The sequence below is a fragment of the Cryptotermes secundus genome, unplaced genomic scaffold (genome assembly GCF_002891405.2).
Source record: "Cryptotermes secundus unplaced genomic scaffold, Csec_1.0 scaffold265, whole genome shotgun sequence".
In the NCBI taxonomy this organism is placed as follows: Eukaryota; Metazoa; Arthropoda; class Insecta; order Blattodea; family Kalotermitidae; genus Cryptotermes; species Cryptotermes secundus.
Window position 1 is genome coordinate 799,064 of NW_019725002.1, and position 22,086 is coordinate 821,149.

General features: G+C 39.8%; 1 protein-coding gene across 4 annotated transcripts in view; it reads left to right on the top strand.

The window, feature by feature from the left end:
• The window catches only part of LOC111863167 (calcium/calmodulin-dependent 3',5'-cyclic nucleotide phosphodiesterase 1), a 640,341-nt gene that overhangs the window by 520,634 nt on the left and 97,621 nt on the right, over window positions 1-22,086 (top strand). For all 4 annotated transcript variants that reach the window (XM_033750945.1, XM_033750944.1, XM_033750946.1 and 1 more), the window contains exon 2: window positions 21,526-21,609. In XM_033750945.1, the coding sequence (XP_033606836.1) occupies window positions 21,526-21,609 (84 nt within the window). The remainder of the gene's footprint in view (window positions 1-21,525; window positions 21,610-22,086) is intronic.

The following is a 22,086-nucleotide window of genomic DNA, read 5'->3' on the forward strand; positions in this document are numbered from 1 at the left end:
GGATTGAAGGTTTGTGCTTAAAATTTGATTAAATAAGTTAAAAAAAATAAGTTCGGTTTCTTTTGGGTACCCCCTCGTATTACAAGTGTTCAATATGTCTATACAAAGGTAAAAGTAAAGCTATCCCTTTAACAGGCCGTTGTTTGTTGTGAGACGTCGAGGCTCCCACATTTTCTCTAGACAATCGGCTCACAGATGGCGGTAAGGTCAACCTTATGCGTCGACCACTGCTAACCACCAGGAAGATTCCTAGCACTCATTTCTCTTAGAGGTTGAGTCGACCCCAGGGCCATAGTGCGGCTGTAAGGATTAGGTAAATTGAAAAATCCAATGACCTCATCGGGATTCTAATCAGCGACCTTCAGGCTTGTAGCATAGTGCCTCGACAAGATACGCTACCGCGTGCCCCCGTGTGTTTATAAAATAAAATATTCTGTAATCGTCTCATATTCACAAATTTGTATTTATGTTTCTGTACTGTGATCCAATAGAAAACTCATTTGACATGATGGAGTGAAAGTGAGTTATTTTTATTGAGTGTTGTGTTTGACAGATAAGCTGAAGTATATATGTACAGCGAAAAACACACAACAGGATGCATTCCTTGAAGGTTGTGAAGAATCTGGCGAAAAAAATGTCTGGAACATGAATGAATATTGAAGCGTCCACCATGACTGCCGTGCCTGACAAGAAGAAGAAATGCCAGAGAAGTCTGGGCCTCAAGATAAATCATTTAGTTTTATTTTCCTACTTTCGTTTCCACCTTTCAGTTTTTGAACCAGCTGAGTTCATTAGAAATTTGTGAAGCCCAGTGCTGTACTTTTTAATTTCATACAGTGGATAATAACCGGATGTCTGAAGCACAAAGTTATGACATGCGAACGGCGGTGGCGCCACGTAATATAAAGTTCTCAAATAATATATGAAAATACGTAAATCATGTGCAGGCAATTTTTGTAACATGTAAAAATGGCAGCCTTATAAAACGTTGCTTTAGCTTTCGGTTTGACAGCGATAACTAATGGACGGATGGGGCCGGGAATGTTAATTGTCTGAAGATAGAAAGTTCCATACATATGTATGAGATTTTGTTTATAAGTCAACAGTAACATACATTATGAACTATCGAAACTTTGTTATATTCTACACGTTTAACATGCATAGTACAGAAGCTGTACTTAATTAAATAAAAAGTCGTTTCAAAAGGATAACAGCAATATGTAACATAATTATATTTTCAAAAGAGGGAGACGTTCCTGACTGGAGAAATTTCGTACTTATAGTCACTTACACACGAACCCAGCACGTTAAGTGGAGGTGATAAGCCCTGTCTCCGCAACGGTAATTTTGTCATTAAGGTACATTTTCCTGAACAACTACAACTCCACAGTCATGAAATTTTGTCACACAGGTACTTCTGGGATTTTCGCGTCTGCTGTATTTTTAAACAGATTTCTGACGATTTTCCTTCTCAAACGCTAAATTTTTAAAACATTTTATGCAGAAGAAATTTAATAACTGCGTGAATTTATGGGTCAGACATGTAAAAGAATGTAAGTAGGTGGAGAGAACCTGTAAATGACTGTGTAAAAAATGGCATGACTGTAGCCTTTGTAGTGCCGGTCGCGGTAGCTGAGCGGTCTAAGCATGTACTGCCTTCGCTCGCTCGGAAGCCGGAATCATGTGGTCGAATCACTCACAAGGCATGGATGTTTGGTATGTGTATATGTTTGCCATACCCAAATTTAACGTAACAAGAAGACTTTCAATGGAATTTTGTGTAAAAAGAAAGCAGGCTTTCTCAATTTTACGCGGAGCTGCTTGCCTACTACTGGTTCCTATCCTGAGCTAGATGACTCCACTACATACCACCTCCTCCTGTTTCTCTAAGATCCTATTTAATATTATCCTCCAGCCTACTTCTCGAGCTTTCTAATGGTCTCCTTCCTTCTGACTCCCACCAAAACCCTGTACACATCCCTCCATAGGAATGTAAGCAGGACCCACATGTACATGTGATGAAATGCTGGTACTGGAGAATTTTGCTAGTTCTCAGAAAATGCATGTCGCAAATTGCCGCCATTACAGCGTATAGGCTGGACAGTAGCAGATTAGCGTTATGTGCTGTAGTTACGGACAATAAACACAGTAGGGCTCCCTGTGGTTAATGTCGTGTTTTGCTTATATAGGAACCCACAATCCAGTATTTATGTGGCTTTTAATGCCTGCTGACTTCCACATTAAGGGGAAAATATTGTTTTGAGGATGTTTGAGAACAGGATGCTGAAGAAAATGGTTGGACCTAAGTAATGGAGAAAACGTGCCTGGGGAATATTCACAGTGAATGGCGTCATAATTTGCGCTTTTCAGTGGATGGTGTCGAGGGTGAGAGATCAAGGAGTGGGAAGTGGAACGCATGAAGAAGTTTAGAAATTTATACAAAATTTTGATCGGGAAACCTGACAAGAAGAGACCACTTGAGGTACATAGATTATAAGATATTTGCTTTAAAGAGAATTGAGGGGATTACTGTGAACGACAAATTGGGAAGAACAAGTATAGATGCAGTTATACCATTTTAAATAATTGTCTCAGAACTTGCTTGGAGAGTTTTAAGAAATTGAAGTTGATTTTGTACAAAACCTATCCTATGATAATTTACAGCATTTGGATATTTGTATGAAATAGTTATTGTGATACGTGGTGTCTTCCGTAGCTGTTATTACGTGCTATACTAATAATCTTATGCATATATCAGCGTAATTACTTCCGAAATTTCATTCTGGTATTCACAAAGCATTTTTCTTTTAACCTGTAACTTATATTTCAAACTTATGACAGCACATTTTCTATTGAAACATGGTTAACATGAGCCCCTTATTTCCTGGGCTCAATAATTTAATATCCAATATAACTTCGTAGAAATTACGTGGTGTGTAACAGGCCCTGTGACCATTTCAGCGGTTAATATCAGTGAAATAACTAGGGAATAACCTTTCTCCTTCTCTTGCTTCCCGCTAAAGCACTGAGAAATGCAGAAATTATTTCTGCTAGCCATGAAAGACGGAACTCTTTATAGTACAGTATTGTTGTTTATTTAAGGACTTTCTATTTAAATGTAGACAGACTTATATAATTTGCTTCGATAAAACCACTTGGATGCATTAACTTAATTAGACTTGTAATATTATTTTTTACCAAATTAAGTGATTAATAAACCCAGTTACCAATCCGAACGGCGTCTCAGTCACCCATACACCTTACAATATTATTTGGGTATCATATAATAACATTAACTAAGTAAAATGACAAAGCTGCTTCGTGCCATGCCATTGGTAATACTTACGCTAAAAATGGTACATACGAGTATGTATGAATATTATTACTTATATTCCACAGAAAAAATTCACATGATCCGTTATTTTTCAGAAAATTAGAAACTGGGTCACATTGGATTTGTGCCTTAAGGATGTTATGAATCGACAAAACAACACGTTACAAAAGTTTCTGCAGGCTCAGTTGAATTGTTCATAATTTCTGCCAACAGTGGTCAGCAAACTCCACGCACATCACTCAGCTTCGTGACCCATACCGTACGTAGCAGCTCCAGCCCTTTCCAAAGTCACAGACCAAGTGTCAGTGATGTTGTCTATCTCTTACTTAATTCTGGGATGCTTTTTCAACTGTGTGGGATATATGTCACCGAATCTGAACACGATTAATCATTTAGTGAGTGGACCAGACAGAGTCAGAGTGACTCTACGGCTGACGGTTTACCGCCAGTCATTTTATCTTGGCGCCAAACCCCTTGAGGAACACGACCAGAGATTTTTTGCACCTGTATTCTCGTGGTCGTAGTCCTTTTGTAATATCTTTTCTGACGAGAGGATGGATTTGTCTCTTATGAATATTCTTCGTCTTTGTAAATTATACGTATCGCACATATTCAGAAGAATGTTGCTTGTGCACTATATACAAGTCCTCTGTCAGTCCAGGCTTTGCAAAGAAGATCGTGTCTGTCTTAATTATCTTATGCTACATTGGAATCTTGGTCACTTGAACGGTCATACACTTGATCACCACCAACTTCAAGCCCCTAATGTTTTCTGAACAATACATAAAAATTCTATACGTATAGTAAAAACTCCGTCGCAAATGTAACACTTTATTGTAATTCTTATTCACCTTCTTTCACACTACATGTTTCGGCTGCAACCGGACAGACCTGATGAGGGCCGGTTGCGGCCGAAACATGTAATGTGAAAGAAGGAGACAAGAACTACAATAAAGTGTTACATTTGCGACGGAGTTTGTATTATACATATAAAAGTGTGGAATGTAACAGGATGCTTAAATATAATACATAAAAATTCAGTTAGTACCTCACAGGAAACACATTAAATCACTGCTACGTTGATAGACCGATTAATGTAGCACTGTATGAAGCACACAAATACAATCTGTGGGAAGAATTCATAGTTTTAATATGTTAAAGCATATGGTACATATAGTAACCACTAGACTTTGAAGGGTTAAAAATATTGACTTGAGACGCATGTTGAATGAAGCAGCCGTGACATGTTTAAGCGTTATCCTATTATTTGTCTGTGATAGAGAATTCGCGGGAGGCCTCACACTGCAAGCAAACATCTTTAAAAAGCAGTGGAGCTGTGGACGTCATACCTGCCTAATAATAATGTTAACTATTGTACCGGGACTTTCGGCATCACTGATTTCATGCGCTAATATAAAATATCCACAAGCATCTGATAAAAGCTTGCGGCACACCGGTGTTCTGCCACGTGTTAGCAAAATACAGTTGTTTTCCTACCGTCCGGATTCTGGTCGTGTGCCATAACATGAAAGAATCCACCTTCACCCCCTAAATCTCAGGAAAAACAATCAACTAGGTCGTGCTTGCTGAACCGAAATCATATTGGGGAGCTGACTTGTGTGTTTGCCTGTTTCTATCATCGTTAAAACTGTTATACGTAAATATACGTGTTATTCACGACTACTCTTAATGAAATTCGTTGTGAACATCGTGCCACTGAGGACATTCCCATCTTAGAATATCTTAGCTTCCTTTTAAGTCTATACCAATTTGTCTGCTGTCAAAAGATGACAATATGTAAGTCTTGAATATAGGGTCCCCAAATTTCGTAGGGCAATACGTGTTTGAAAGTGCAGTATCAGTGTTTTACTGATTCACATTTCTGGAAGAAATGGATATAGCAAGATAAGTATCTGACAAAATAGTTTGTGTCTTAATATTTCTGGATAAGTTCTACAATACGTGAAATTTGTATGGTAAAGAATTATAAAAGGATCAATAGAAATATCTGTTGTGTCAGAACATAAAAGAAATTATTATTTTAGACCCAATATACCACGCCAATGGCGACACTGCTTCTAAATCATATAATTCGGAATAGAACATTGTTTTAGTGCTTATAATTCCTGACGGTTTTCGAGTTTTCATATCCAACACTCGAAGAGAGTTTTAACCAAAGTTTTTTTAGAAATATTAGTGCACGGTAGACTCTAGATTATCCGGGGTGGATGGAAAATGAATTTCCCTGGATATCCGGAAATCTTAGATAATCAGTGAATATAACTTTAGTCTAATCTTGGTGGTAGGAACAAGAATGTAGAATCTCAGAAGCTCCTGTGTAGTTTCCAAGCAATGAATACCTTCTCGAGTTTACAAGGACATATTCACACATGAAGTTTATCTTGATACTGGATACACCAATCAGTTTTTTCATCAAAGCCACTGGTTGATCGGGAGTCCACTCCTGTAGAACCGGACGAAGCAGCCTGCTTAATCATTAATACTTTTTTTTTTCCTTTCTGGAAATATAAGGCACGTATATTTGGATGGACTCCTGGCTATCCTGGCAGGATTGTCGTCGTTTCTCGAATTTCTGCAGATGGATTCTATGGAAATGCCATGATATGTGCCATGATCTGCTCCTTCCCAACCTTCACCACTCTCAATTGCCTTTCCAGCCCGGGGTTATAGAACCTATGTATTAATCTTCAGCGTAGTCGGTATAGCGACTGGCTACGGACTGAACGACCGAGGAGTCGAGGTCGAGTCCCGGTAGGGTGAATAATTTTCTTGTTCAGACTGGCTCTGGGGCCCACCCAATTGGCACCGGGGGATCTTTCCCCGGGGGTAAAGCAGCTGGGGCGTGAAGCTAACTACTCACCTCCAACTAATGACGAGGTCAAGAAAATATGAATCTATACATCCACTCCCCCATACGCCTTCATGACGTAGTGCTTAATCAGTTAAACACAGGAACAACTTTGCCTTACTCTCATATATGTAGGTAATCAAACACATACATGTTATCATGTGATTTACCACGGACAACATAAACTTTTCGTCCTCGAAATTATCTTCCAGTTAGTCTCTACGTTATTATACGAATGGCGGTGTATTGGAACACTGCAGAATCACCCAGAAGGGAGCGCGGTGAGAATACATAGGATGATTGACGGGGATATGAAAGCTTACCCCACACCAGTGTTTATTAATATTATTACACACTTTCTGCTATTCATTCGGCCAAAGGGCTCATCATTTTCCAATTCCACCACTATACGTGTATATCTGACACTACGGAGAAATCCCATTGGTTGAAATATAAATTGGATAAAAGCCGCACCATCACAGTACCTCAATAGAATAATTTGATTCATAGCGCTCTGTTTAGCATGTGTAGTACAAGTTCATTAAAAGCGATGCCCAGTAAATGCATGGATATATACGTGCAAACAAAAATGCATTCGGCATCTGCTGTAAAATAACAAGACTGAATATAAACTATGCAATACTTCACAAGGAGCTTCGTCTCCACTTTCCTTAAGTTGTGTAACCTCTGTTGTCTAGTGGTCAGAGCTCCTGGCTACAGATCCAGAGGCCCGGGTTCGATGCCCGGCGCTACCAGATTTTCTGAGAAGTAGTAGGTCTGGAACGGGGTCCACTCAGCCTCGTAAGGAAAACTGAGGAGTTATTTCAAAGAAATAGCGGCTCCGGTCTAGAAAACCGAGATTGACGGCCGTGAGGATCCCTTGCGCTGACCACGCGATACCCTCTATTCTCTAAAGTTGGCACTAACTTCGCCGACAAGCGGCGGTCGCTCGGTCGGTATAGTTCGCTTGCGGACTAAAACCACGGAGTTTGTTTTTTGTGTCACTTAGTGGTGTAAACAGCATAGGCTTGCAGATCGATTTCTATTCCAATTGCAGTATGATGCGACGTGTGAAGCTGCTAAGGTTGTGCTCTAAATTTCTTCCTTCCTCACTAAGAAACTGTAATCGCTTGGGAAAGGCAGGGTGGCTGATGCCGTGTATCAACATACATCGTTAGAAAACAGCCCTAAAACCAGAAACATCATGGATACAGTAATCAATATATTTGCGTTTCTACAAGAAAGGTCAGTGTCGCTTAGACTGCATGTGCTATGTAATTGTAACGACTAGATCTTATCCGGCCGGTCACAGTTGCCGCGCAGTCTGAAGCATGAACTGTATTCTCTTGCTCGTACCCTGGGGTCATGGGTTCAAATCCCACTCAAGGAATGGATTTCTGTCTTTCTTTATTCCCTATTTGTGTTCTGTCTGTGGGTAGCGACATTTTAACTGGCTGATCCCCCCATCCAAGGACTCCTGCCGACTGTGTGTAGGTTTAAGGAACCGAAAAGGCGCCCAAGGTCCAACAAAGGACTGTAAACCCATAGATAGATAGATCTCTTCTGGAAGAACACTCTTTTACTCATAGAATAAAAGGCGGACTGAAATATACTTGTAAATATAGTAGTTCTGGAGTGAGAATTGAGAAGGAAACCGAAGCACTCTGAGAAGAGCCGCTCCTGTTCCGCTTTGTTCACATAACCTGATCTGAGGTCATTTATTCGTTATAGGAAACGTACAAAATGCATATTTTAGCGACTATTTCTGCTGAAATTTTTATAATCCGCACATTACACTTACATACGGATGCTTGGGCCTCATATATAAGTAAATATTTAAAATATTAAATCGGCTACAATTGGAAATCAGTTCTGCAAATTTATTATTTTACTACGGTACTTAATATGATTTTAGGCATGTGAATGTATAGGCTTACATGCCTCTTCGCTCCAAATTACGCAGCCAATGTTAACAGGATCGTGAAAATAACAGAGCAACAGCCTAGGGCTGCCCTGTTGTGCTGGAGGCTCCACCAGAACAAAGTTGCACTACATTTTATAACATAACTTTCGGATTCCATCTCAACCTTGCACCACCCCGTGCATTTCAGGAGAAACGAAAAGAATAAGAGCAGATGCGTGTAAGAGAAAATTGGAAAGTTTTGTGTCAATGGCACTGGAAAATAAATCCCTCTCTATGTACGCAAGAAGAAATTGGTTTTCACTAGGGAAACATTGCAGTGCACTTTGTTATCTGTGGAATGTGCAGCACTGTCCAGATAAACAGACAGGGTTTATTGAAATGTTCAGAGAGGTCTGAAGCAGGAATACAAAACTGAATCCACATGAACGTTCTGTACACTACGTCTAGCTGACATTTCAGGCGCCCTTATTTTCAGGGTAGTGGACGAGGAGTGAATTGAATGGAACAAACATTGAAAAGAAAGAAAGAAGGAACGAGGAAAGAAATAGCGGAAAAGTGCTTAAGGAAAAAACAAAACACGAACTAGATGAAAGAAGTATTATTATTTTTTTATTACTAGTGGGGTGGGACTAAGTCCACTGCGGCCACTTCTGGCCTATTGTACCAACCCCAGATGATAGGTGAGGGTGATTGTGGAGCAACTGGTGGAATGAAGATTGGCAGGGGAAACCGAAGTACTCGGAGAAAACTTGCCCCAGCGCCACTTTGTCCACCACAAATCCCATTTGACCAGACCCGGTATCGAACCCGGGCCGCCGCGGTGGGGAGCCAGCGACTAACCGCTTGAGCTATGTAGAAATGCCACGAAAAGAGTCATAGAGTAGGATATTGTTCTCAGATTCCATAATATTATTACTGATGAGTTTTCAGAATATCTGTCTTTGCCTTTCAATTTGAAACAGCTTCTTGTTATTCGTTAACCGTCTCTCCCTCATTCAATTTAACAAAGAAAAGCGTTTCAGCCCTTTTCCCTATTTCAGTTAAACTCGCATAAGAAGTCTTGTCACCGAAAGAGCCAACTAAATGGTGACTCATCTGAACAGGATAAGACTGAAGATTTAAAAGAACATATTACTGAGTTATATACTTCAGAAATTGTAGTTACCCATTTCTACTACAGACCCACCTACACAAACACCACAACTTTCTCTAACCCATATCTTCTATAAGCTAATCTCTCGTCCCTAAGCATCCTTACGAACCGTACAAATCTGCCCTTCCTGTGACATTCAGCAAACTCATAGGTGACGGCTTCTTGCCCGAGTTGCTAACACTCTTAAGCTGCAGTTCTCGTTGCCATGCTTCAGTTCTTGCAGCTTCAGGTCTTTGATTACGACAGCGTTTCAATATTTGTCTCTGTGTTCCATTTAGTAATCTGCTACTCAGGAAATCAAACAAGTATTACCGCACTGAAACATTATAAAAGTACACTTGGTTGTCGACATACGACCTATGAGACTCACGACCGGCCACACTTACGACCACAAAAAAAATGAAAAAGAAAGATAATTAAAATATAATAGTTTTTAAAAATAAATTATAAAGGTCATAAAAACATTAGAAAGGTTAAAAATACTGTTAATAAATATATGGCCGACATACGACCAGATCGACTTACGACCTGTCAGTCAGAAAGGAAGTCGGTCGTAAGTCGACGACCAAGTGTAATTATCAGATATCTTCACAACTTAGATATAAATTCTCCTTCTAGCTTTTCATTGGTTACTTGAAATATTTTTATTTCGTCTAGTAGTATTAATTAGAGTGTATTATAATCAATGCATGTACTAAAGTAAATAGACGATTACAATATACATTGATTGCATCAACAGGTCAGTTATTTTGAGATAAAGATGTTTAGTTTATTAAACTACAGATAAAGTATAAGTTTGGCTTTGAAATAATTGTATCCATTTTGTTTTGGTTGTACAATGTGCACACTAGAGTAGGTCTACTCTGTTTTTCTCTTTATTTTGTTGTTTTAACAGTTGAAGACCACAATATCAATCATTTGCTCTGATTTATTGATTAAACAGTCCGTTAGAGTGTTCTCATGAACATCAATCGTCATAAATAAATTAGCCACTCAAGCGAACAACTGCTGAAAAATAATTGCCAACCTGTAATACAGAACTGTCATTGCTTGCTTAGTTCGAGTGTTTGGACTGGCAATGGTGCTGTTTTAGTTCACTTTTGCCAAGTTCATATTGGTAAGATAGAAATTACCGCGAAACGCTTGTTACTTGTGAAGTAAATATATGTTGTACGAAGATTTTTCATGTACGAAAGGTAAGTAAGATGAGTTCAGCAGAATCTTGATTGGCATAGAGCAGTAGCTATTTAAAAAAATGATATTTAGCTAAGAAGTGAGGTTACAAATGACGTGTAAATTACATCGTTTTAAATTTCTTTAAAAATAGAACCTGTCAGCCTTATTATCACGCGTGAGACTTAATGTGATGGCAAGAACGGAAACTGCAACATGTAAAATAAAATAAGCTAACACAGTCGTTTTGCTTGAATAGAAGTTTTAACTCCCTGGATTGGCATGGCCCATGGATTCAACCCCTTCCATTTTTTATGGAAAGTAAACGCTTAACCCTCACTTTCTTTTTAATTTATGAAAATATATCATAGAATATTATATTTTACGTAAATCGAGAAATTACTGAAAATAACTCCTTAAATTAAAAGTGTGCATTACACGTGTCACAAAAATTATGTAGATTAGTGGCCTTGTCTTCTATCAAGACATTTTCCAAATGAACAAAATTCCGTCTCGCGACATGATAATCATTTCCCTAACTTCTTCATTCGAAACAGTGTCATATGCCACTTATTTTATTCATCCTCCGTGAGCTTCATAACGCGCCTGGCGCGAGTGCATTGTTCCTAAGGAATGTGGAGCGACTGGGAGTCTAATAATCTGTTGCCTGGCGGTAAATTGAGAGACCCACTGCTGAGGTACTGTGGGTGGAACCCATCCTTATTTTGAGATTCCTCCTTGAAACTTAAAACTTTACTGGTATGTAAAAACAAAAGACCACTGATTGAGACTAGCTCTTTCTAACAGGCCCAACTGAGTAAGTTTATCCTTCCCCACCCACCTGAAGACGGAGACAGATCCAGTCTCCGAAACGTCGTGGTCTTTTGTCTTTTACATACCAGATCATCGTCAGAATCCTTTCAAGTCTTACTGTTGTCTGTCTGCGAAAGAAAATCTTCGCAATAAACACCACGTTTGACATGATATAATGTATGCTTCGTGTTCTGGAGATTGTTGGTTCGATTCTTTGCACAGATCTGTAAATACACAAGTTACAATGTTGACTGATTAATTTCGCATCTCAGCTTGGAACTAGAATTCAAGTCGGGTGGTGACTGTAGCTGTATACTCACTCAGTTTAGTAGCGAATTTCAGGCTTATATCATTCCAGAATCTTCATTAGAGAACACATTAAGATACGACAAGGTTAGGTTCTTTTTAATTTTTAGAAGTATTAGTAGTTAATATGAACCAAAAACATATGGATGCTCAAGAGATAGATTTGTTATTGAATATGTTTTCTTTCGAACGGAAGAAGGAACATCTTGTGCTGAGGTTATTTTTACTCACAGTCTTAGGAAAATATAAGCATACAATCTTACTCAAAGTTCCTTAAACGGAACTCAAGTATGCTTGTGCAAGTTTTTTTTAAAGATGGGGAAACAGCTCTGTGTAATCGCAATTCATTTTTTTTTTTACGAAATAAGACAGTATAAATTCTGAAAATTTTTCATATCTGCAAATTGGAGGATTTCCTAGTGTTTTTATTCCTTATTTCACTTACACTGTCGCCATGATGGCTGGATAATAGAATAAGCTTTACTAATACGCGAGAGAAATTTATCTCTTCAGTCGTTAAAAACAGATGGAATATTCTCTTCAAGTATTCCTAAGTTCATCGGCTGTTCGTGATCACATGTCGAAAGTAGCAAAATTTCGACGTTGTATATGCAATATACAGTAAAACTTGGTTATAGCAACATCGGTTTCTGCGACACCTTGTCTATTGCGTCAAATATTCAATGGTACGAACTAATTCCTCATAAAGCAACTGTTTTTATACCTTGCTTAGTACGACATGCACAAATGCATCAACCTCGTATGTAACGTCATTTTCATTCCTGAATTTCTCTGATATGGACATTGAACGTAATTTAGAAAGTGTGTATTGGGCAAGTAACAGGAAACAGATGAAGATAACTGATTACTGTACTCGTATCTAGGTACAGTAAGGCACAACAATTGATGTAATCTACTGTAATTAGGTGAGTAGGCCTACCTTTAATATACAGTATTAGTGCGGTGTGTATTGTCAGTGAAAAGCGCTGTAATATGTCTTTGATATTAAACATTTGGGCAATTCCACGTTAATGTTACGTTAGTCTGTACTTAACTACGTATTTCACTAAAAAAATGCAACATTTTAACTCGGTTTTTGGTAGATTTTTACGTGACTAACATAAGGCTACTGTGGAAGTGCCCATTTCGGTTACAACGACATTCGTCTATAACGACACTATTTTTAGGTCCCTTTGATGACGTTATAACCAAGTTCTACTGTATATATATATCTGCAAAGACTGATAATTTTGTGCAGCATCTGATGAAAATGGTGAATTTTCAGTTGTTGCGTCACGTGAGTATTAAACCGTATTCCATTAAAGAGTCTTTGAGATTGGATTCGTCTTGTTGTGCAGTAACCATGTTACTGTCTCCCTTTCCAAGAAGAAATCAGTCTTGCAGAAATAGACCTAATTCTTCGCTCCAAGAATCGGTATTACGTAAAATAAATAAAACCTTAACAGTGGGAAATGTTTTATCTTACAAGGGAAGAACCTGGGACGTGATAGTGAAGCATGGAAGGGAAATGAAGACCATGTCTTAGGAGACGAATCTTTACTATATGACAGACGAGACCGCGTTCACTGGAGACAACGAGAAAGTAGTACATCAAAATTATCTGAAGTTCCTGAAGCGAGGAGAAAGACAAGACTCCTTTCAGAAAGGAAATGTTATGCCTTTTTACGACATACCACAAACAGATAAGCAACATCGTACTGTTTCACGGCAAACTCGTTAACGCTATTATTATTATTATTATTATCATCATCATCAATGTTTGCTCCTCATCTAAAAATTGTCCCTCTGCTAGATGTGCAGCAGCTGCTAATGTTGTCTACAGGGATGTTGACGTATTCGGAGCCTGGAATGTTCTCCCCAAACGATTTTTAAATATAGTATAATTGTTAGTATTATTATTATTTGCATGTGCAATAAGACAATAAACTGAATTACAGGTATTATTGTTATCCTCTGAAAATCCATACTTTTCATTTCTTAATTAAATATTTATGTTTCATTTCTCAGTTCTTAATAACACTTAGATTTATGTTAATGAAATTATTATTATAATTATTATTATTATTGCTATTATTGTATTTGTTTGTTTGTTTACTTTTCTGCATTATTGTTTTCCCCAGCGCTTGCCTGTAATTTGTCTTTGACTTTATAATGTGTTTGTCTGTAATGTAATTACTTTTATCTATACTGTGCTGTGTCTGTAATTGGCCTTGCGGCTGTTGACTTGGCACATAGATAATAAAGAATTTAATTATTATTACGTATTATTTGGATGTTGAGTTAACATACAAATAAGTAAGAATTAACTGAGTTATTATATGACAGAACTGTAGTACATACTGTTTTTCACCATTCTTAAATTTTGTAATAACAATTGAACGAATGAAACTCGCGGTTTAGTGGTTTATGCCCCTGCTTCGTACTTCGAAGGTCCATTTTGAACCTCAGCAGGGAGACTTAGTCTTTTTCTAGTTCTCCTTGTTCGTTCCAGGCTGTCGCTTATAGGCAACGACGGTTTCTTCGCACTTTCTTCAGAGAGACCATTTGTATTGCGCTAGTATTTTGGGTTCTCCGCTATCAGACTTGTACACTTGGCAGAGCGATGAGAAATAAATTTATATATAAAGTAAATACACTTATATGAATTCGTAATCGTTTCAGATATTCGCAGATACATTTTAAGGTTTTACATGAATCCCGTGAATGTCATTTACAAAGAAATCATGTCATATCAATTGTGATCTTATGGGCAGTGACATCATGTAATCAATTAGGCGGTTGCAAACGTGCCGATGGAAGTTGGAAGCAGCAGATTCCTCCGAAAAATCGGCGGCCACCCGCGTCACTACACCGTGTCTCATGCCAGAAGATTACAATCAAAACTTTCACCATCGTGAACCTCTCAGGTCTCAAGAAGTTGATTCCTCTTCAGACAGAGAATGTGTCAGTTCATCCGTTGTTGCTCTCAGCCCTTTGAGGGGCTCATGTCGGTGCGCAATCTGACGTGCGTATCTGTGAGAATGGCATCTTATTGTACTCTCCCTTCGTGTTCCTAACATGTCGAGATCATAACTACTGTGTCTCCCCACAATCGATCAGAGAGATCTAAAACAGAACACGATGCAATGCTGCTGCTGTCAATATTAACAGCAGCAGCTGACAATAGAACATTAAGCCTACAAGTACAAACACGCTTTCATGTGCGCGAGTCATCCGTTCCAGTATACGTACGGGATTCCTTTAATGAATTATTCATTTCTTTGTAGGTTATTTGGGTGAGTCGGGATTGCGCAGTCGGTATGGCGACTGGCTACGGGCTGGACGACCGATGGGTCAGAGTTCAAGTCCTGGTAGGGTCAGAATTTTCTCTTCTCCATATCGTCCAGACCGGCTCAGGGGCTCACCCAGCCTCCTATGTAATGGGTACCGGGAGCTATTTCCCCTGGGGTAAAGCGGCATGAGCGTGAAGCTGATCACTCATCTCCAGCTAGTGTCGAGGTCAAGAAAATGTGGATCTATATGTCCACTCCGCCATACGCCTTCATGGCGTAGTACTTAATTAATTAATCACAAGGACAACTTTACCCTTTTTTACTTTTGTAGTTTATTGGGCGATTCCGTAACCTGTATAGCTTCGAGTGATTCAATGATGGTTATAATGAAATGGGAAGAGTGTGGAAGGATGCCGCCCTGACCAGATTTCAATGTGCTATCACGGAGTTTGGTTGGAGGGACCGAGGAAAATTATGAAAACCCTGAGTCCCGACGAAATTCGACCCGGGCAACTCAGGAAACAGGCCATGAGCTCTGCCGCTTGACCAGACTTGTTCGGTTTAATGGGTTATGTTTCTTGCACGTCATACATTTTACACAAGTTTAAGAATGTATGTGGCCGTTCACTGTAGCCGAGCGGTCTAAGGCATGCACTGCCTTCGCTCGCTCGGAAGCCTGGATCGTGGGTTCGAAGCCCATTCAGGGCATGGATATTCAGTTTATATGTGTGTGTTTGTGCGCGTTTTCTGTATTTGTGCACAGGTAGGGCTTGCGACTAGGTGATCACCCGTCAAAGGAGTCTTACCCAATATCTAAGATTTAGTAAACCGAAGTGAAAAGAGAATTTCATGGAGATAGTCCAAGGCCCAAATTGGGGCTGTAGCGCCAAAAAAAAAAACACATATATGTATGTATCATACCTGAATTCTTGACTTACTCAAGAAGCAGCCATGTATAAATCTTACTTTAAATTTGTTTTAAGACTAATTGAATGAATTTCTTCGGAGAACTGCATCTCAGTGTCCACTCTCAACTGTTCCTTCTCGAAGAGCGACTTCCGAGCGTTGGTAGGGGAAATCTGCACTATAGTGCATTCTCCACAAATATATGTTACTATTTAGAAATAATTATTAATTTACGGTCTTCACTGGCCTTTTCCTAGTGGAATTTTATCGAAAGTCGTCAAGAGTCTCCTGCAGTGCTAATAATTTCTCTGATCTCTTCCCCACAACTAATGAACTCGCCCTATGAATAAAGCGATTGTCAGTGTTTCATCTTAAGACTTAGCCATAAGTGCAGTGGACAGTAAACTTTTCTTGCGAACATAAACGTGGTTCACAGTTTGGTGAAATGGGAGCTCCCATAACATAAATATACGTAAAGTTCGGGAGGTCAGGAGCGTTATATACAGAATCACAAGAACTTGAATGTCTGTGTTTGCCTGGAATCTGTTCTTTTAAAATGTATTTTATATCTGTATACAGTATAATATGACACTTTCTTTGGTCTTATGTTTTACTTTATTTAATTATGTTCTTTGCAGATGTCTGAACACTCACCATAACAGTATACTCGCAACTACTCATCTCATTGAATCTCTGTTACACCCAACGTAATTCTGGAAGTTAGCCGACTGCGAGACCCCGAGGACAGGGTTGCTCTCCTGGATATGTATACAGTTTCCGTCACTAAACCTCTGCAAATGTAAAATCCCCGTTAAATACATAAGAATTAATCAGTATTATAATTACCATAAACAGTAAGCTGATTTCTTCTAAACCAGGTAAATTTATTTAAACAATTGCTCTTTTCCTGGAATTTTGATTAATATTGTGGCGTGCCACCTAAAAGCGGGCGTCCATTGCTAGACATCGGCTCGGTAGTCACGATCCCGCGTCGTTGTCTGGGTGACAAACACGTTCACACGTCAACGCATACTATGATGAGCGGTGACGAGCGACCTGAAAAAGCCACAACCTGCGTTTCTGCTGGGTGGAGATTGGCGGGCACGTTCCCGTTACGCTGGGTTTTGATGGAGCTATTGAAGATATATCCATGCTAACGACTGTACCACGGATATGATAAACGGAGCTCTTCACGGACGTGATTCCTGTCCCATCCGCCCAGCAGGAATAAAGGGAGAGCAGTTCAGAGTCCAGAACTGAAGGCACAGAGCAGAAGCGAGAGCAGATTCCAGGAGACCAGAGGCGCAAGACGCAGACAACAGTGAGGGATTCGGTATCCAGAAACAGTTGAATGTGTGAATTATTGTAACCGAGTGTAAATGTGTTAGTAAAGTCCAATGAACCCAAAGATCAAAACTAAGAATCCACGTTTATTTGTCACGGAACCCCGGACACGCGACGATATTGACTTATTTCTACTTGCTTTGGAATTGCGAAAGATATTAAGGATGCTGGAGCCATTTCTCCTGAAATATGAAAATAGATTTTAGAGTGTCCTTTTTTTCTTTCACACGATCGTGTCTGAACATTGTGTACTTCTAAGAGTTCTGCATTCTAAGATGTAACGTCCTATAGTCCGCCGAAAATTAACTGACGTTTCAGAGTAACACATCGCCTTGATCTTTAGGATCGCAGAGTAAGCCAGACAAATCCGCATGAAGTAGGGGACAAGCTGAAGTTGATTTTCATGCTTGCTTCCATTCTAAAGTGTCTGAAATTAAGAAAGTCGTCTTCTGGGTTTAGGCACCGTGTGTTCTTCGTTTTGGCCGACGTTTCGGAGGAACGTAGCGCCTCCATCTTCAGAGCAGTTGAATNCCGTGTGTTCTTCGTTTTGGCCGACGTTTCGGAGGAACGTCGGGCAAAACGAAGAACACACGGTGCCTAAACCCAGAAGACGACTTTCTTCATTGTCATCGCCGTGAAAACCTCAAAACTTACATGTCTGAAATTAATTTAACATATTGTCGAGAGCTCTTGGTTTTCCCAGCACAATACTTGCTAGCGACGGCAGAAATTGTAAAGGCTAATTAACATTTATTTTTACTGATTAGTATTATCACACTCAAGGATTTGTCTCAGCAGTCCAGTCCTTCCGTACTGATATACCACTCGACTTTCTGTTTGTCTTCCGCCATTGTCCCTCCTTGCGTTTTATAATTTCGAATTCCCCTCTCGCATTCCCATATATCCGAAACGTGTATTTAAGTAGTCATTCTGATTTTCTGTATGAAATATTTATAATCTGGAATTTCTGTTTGTGTTCATCGAGTCTTTGATCACGGACCGTAATTCCTGCTTCTGTATAAAACAGCAGAGGCAAAGAGTGCCCTGGAGTACACATTTTGTTTCATACACGATCCTTGTTACTTTCCATGCTTCATTGAATTTAATGTTTATTTATCACAGATAAAAAAATTTACTTCTGTGAAGATATTTGCTCTGTACAAAATCTCACATTAAATTTTATCTGATAGCGCAGTCGGAATAGCTACTGGTTACGGACTGAAAGCCCGAAGGGTCGGAGTTCGAATCCCGGTTAGGTCAATAATTTTTTCTTCTCCACGTCTCCAGACCTCCTCTGAGGCCCAACCGGCCTCCTATCGAATGGGTACCGAGGGCTCTTTCTCCGGGGGTAAAGCGGTAAGGGCGCGAAGCTGAAGACACCTCTCCGAGTGCCGAGGTCAAGAATATGTGGATCTATACATCCACTTCCCCACACGCCTTCATGGTGTAGTGCTTAATTAGTTAAGCCCAGGGACAACTTTCCTTTTTACTATGCCAAATATTATTTCGAAATATATCTTGATGAGATTTACATGTCGTATTACGCAATGCTTATGTACGGTGAACCCTTTTTGAGAAATGTGAGATGGGATTTTGTATAGAGTAGAGTTATAATTGAGGAGGACGAACTGAAATTAAGTTCACTGTACAAATTTGAGCACGGATCCCAATCCAAAATGGCACCGAAATCCGTAGAGTACTTTCGTACCAACCATTGAAGAAGAAGAGGAATGACTTCCTTCGTACACCTGGGGCATCACGCAGTGTAGCATATCTCAACATTTCAGGCGTCTTCAAATATTCTTCATTTTGGGAAGATTATAAATGAAGCTTAATCCAACTTACTTAGACTTTGTACCACAGATACTTACCATTTTATCTAACCGAAACTGATTGCAGCTGTTTAAGGTTGCGTTTGGGCTTCAGTTTTAATAAAAATTACTTCAAAAGATTAATTAATTTAATTTGAAGCATTATTTAGGAATCGATGTGTCATATTTGTGCTAAAGATCCGGAAAGGAAATTATATAAATTTCTGTACATGTGTGGAAGGATGTAAATGATAATATAGGGCAATGTTAAGGTGAATGTATGGGGGTTTAATAGATCTATCACGTGATGACAATGTTTGTATTGTAATTAGTCCTTTATTAACCGAGGTGAACTGTGCTGAAACCCGATAACGACGATGCTAATGTCGATAATGAAACGGCGAGAGGCCACAGCGTCGGAGTGAAAATAAATTGACGCTATTCTGGATAATGTTACATGGTAATAAAAACCGTCGAAACATTTTAAAACGTGGCTTATTTACAGAGCACGGGGTTTCAAGCACAGTCAATGCAACCCAGATGCAATAACGTTCTGATAACAATATTATATTATAGCATCCTGTTGCACTTTATTAATTAATTGAAAAATGTCTCTGATGCTTAAAAGACTCATTTTGTATATGTAAGGAAAGGTAAAGCTATCCTTGTAAAACGACGTGGAGGCCCATACGGGTGTGAGATGTCGAAGCTTCCATATACGATGGGGTACCCAAAAGAAACTGAACTAATTTTTTTGTGGGCAGAGCTTTTGTAGTACCGCGTTTTGCTGCTATGAGCGCATAGAGCTAACATTCCTGAGTCGATAAGCCGACTACCGTTGCTTCAGAAGGTAAGGACTAGTTTCGGCAGAGTTTATAGTGACAACTCTTTTGTGTGATCGTCGTTTTTGCAATGACTGATTTTCGTGAACAGCGTGCGGCGGTGAAATTCTGCTTTTTGCTCGGGAAAAGTGGAACAGAAACTCTTGAAATGTTAAAAACGGCGTACAAGGACGATGCTATGGGGAAAACTCAAGTGTTTGAGTGGTTTTCCCGTTTCAAAAATGGTGAAATGTCAATTGATGACAAACCTCGTTCTGGTCGTCCTTCCACAGCCCGAACACATGAAAATGTTGAAAAAAATCGTGAAATCATCAAGGAAGATCGACGACGGACCATTGAAGAAATTGTGGAGCTGTCGGGAGTGACTTGGAGCTCAGCGGCCAGATTTGTGGCAGTCGGGTGACTGGTTTTTCCATCATGACAATGCCCCTGCTCACACAGCCCTGTCTGTACGACAATTCTTGACCAAAAATGGTATGACCCCTGTTCCTCACCCTCCATACCCACCCGACCTTGCCCCGTGCGAATTTTTTTTTGTTTCCTCGAATGAAAAGAGACATGAAAGGAAAAAACGACGGAGGCGCTGTCAAGCATCTCAAAAGATGAATTTAGACAATGTTTTGAAAAATGGAATAAAAGACTAGACAAGTGTATTAGTGTAAGTGGAGAGTACTTTGAAGGGGATTGAAGGTTTGTGCTTAAAATTTGAATAAATAAGTTAAAAAAAATAAGTTCGGTTTCTTTTGGATACCCCCTCGTATTCTCCAGACAACCGGCTCACAGATGGCGGTAAGGTTGTGAGCCTTACGCGCCGGGCGCCCTTTGCCCCCAGGAAGATTCATGATATTTATTTCTGCTGGAGGCTGAATCGACCCTGGGGCCATAGTGAGGCTGGAAGGATTAGGTCAATTGAAAAAGAAAGCCACCTAATCGGGACTCAAACCCGCGACCTTCCGGCTTGTAAGATAGTGCCTCAACCAACTACGTTAATACATTGATATTCTGACGTTGACCTTTGACCATAATATATGAAAACTTGTAGTCAGATTTATGCAGGTTTTACAGCAAAGAAACAGAAATTCACACAACAGTCCAGTTCCATGACATTCTCGCTGACATATTTAGTAATGAAAATATACAGTGAATAGAGAATCTTTAACCCTGTCCTCCCCCCCCCCGGTTCCCTTATAGTGCCGAGTTCCTTTTCAAAACTTACCTTCGTGCCCGTAAGCCTTCTGATTCCGATTCGGGAGGGCCTAGGTTCAAAACTCGTTCGGGCCACACTGCCGTATCCTTCACAGCAATCTCATATTCACCCAACATGGTTATTCTCGCATAACTTGACGCCAAACAGCTTATGCAGCTGGCACAGTTTCATTTAATAACGTATGATGCATTTATCCCAAATGCTGAAGAGTACGTCTGTATAGAATACATCAGTCTGTCTGCAGCATACGTACCACTCGCAAGATACAGCTCACGGCTCACGATTAGGGAGCGTGAGAGATTAAAAAAATATATATTTACGATGTCAGTAAAGTCTCCGTCGAATACCTCTGAAGAAGGGACTTAATTTTCTTAATTTCCTGTAATAAACCGTCAGGAGGAGGACGAGCGAGCGACGCAGGCACGTGACTTCTGTATTTCTATTGCAATTTTGGTGCTATCACGTGAGAAATTTACTAAAATAATATTTTTTAAAAGCCACATATATTCCGATCAGTTTCTGAAAAGTATCCATATTTGTTTGGTTGCAGTTGCAAGCCCTCCAGATCACCGGGTAACCAAAGATGACAGCTCCCTTACGCACACTTCGCCAGGGCGCAATGGCCAACTGTCTAGTAAGTACAGCATTGCATGGGTACAGGATATAATCGTACACACAGAATGCTTCAAAATTATTGTCGGCGTTTCCGTTCATAGGTGACGGAAACCCCGACAATAATTTAGAATCATTTGTATGTTTCGTACCTTACGTATTACATTTAGAGGCCGCGCCATGGCTCAGGTGATTAGTCGCTGGCTTCCCACCGCGGCCACCAGGCTTCAAGTCCGGGATAGGTCATTTGGGATTTCTGAAGGGCAAAGTGGCAGCGGGGCAGGTTTTCTCCGAGTACTTCCGTTTCCCTTGCAAACTACCAATTGCTCCACAATCACCCTCACTTATCATCTGGGGCTAGTACAATAAGCCACTAGTGGCCTCAGTACCAAGAGGACTCAGTCGTTCGTATTGTTAATTGGTTTTATTAACAACCTACAAGTCGTAACTATAACACTGTTACGGGTTTACACAATTTACAAACCCTACACATTAATCT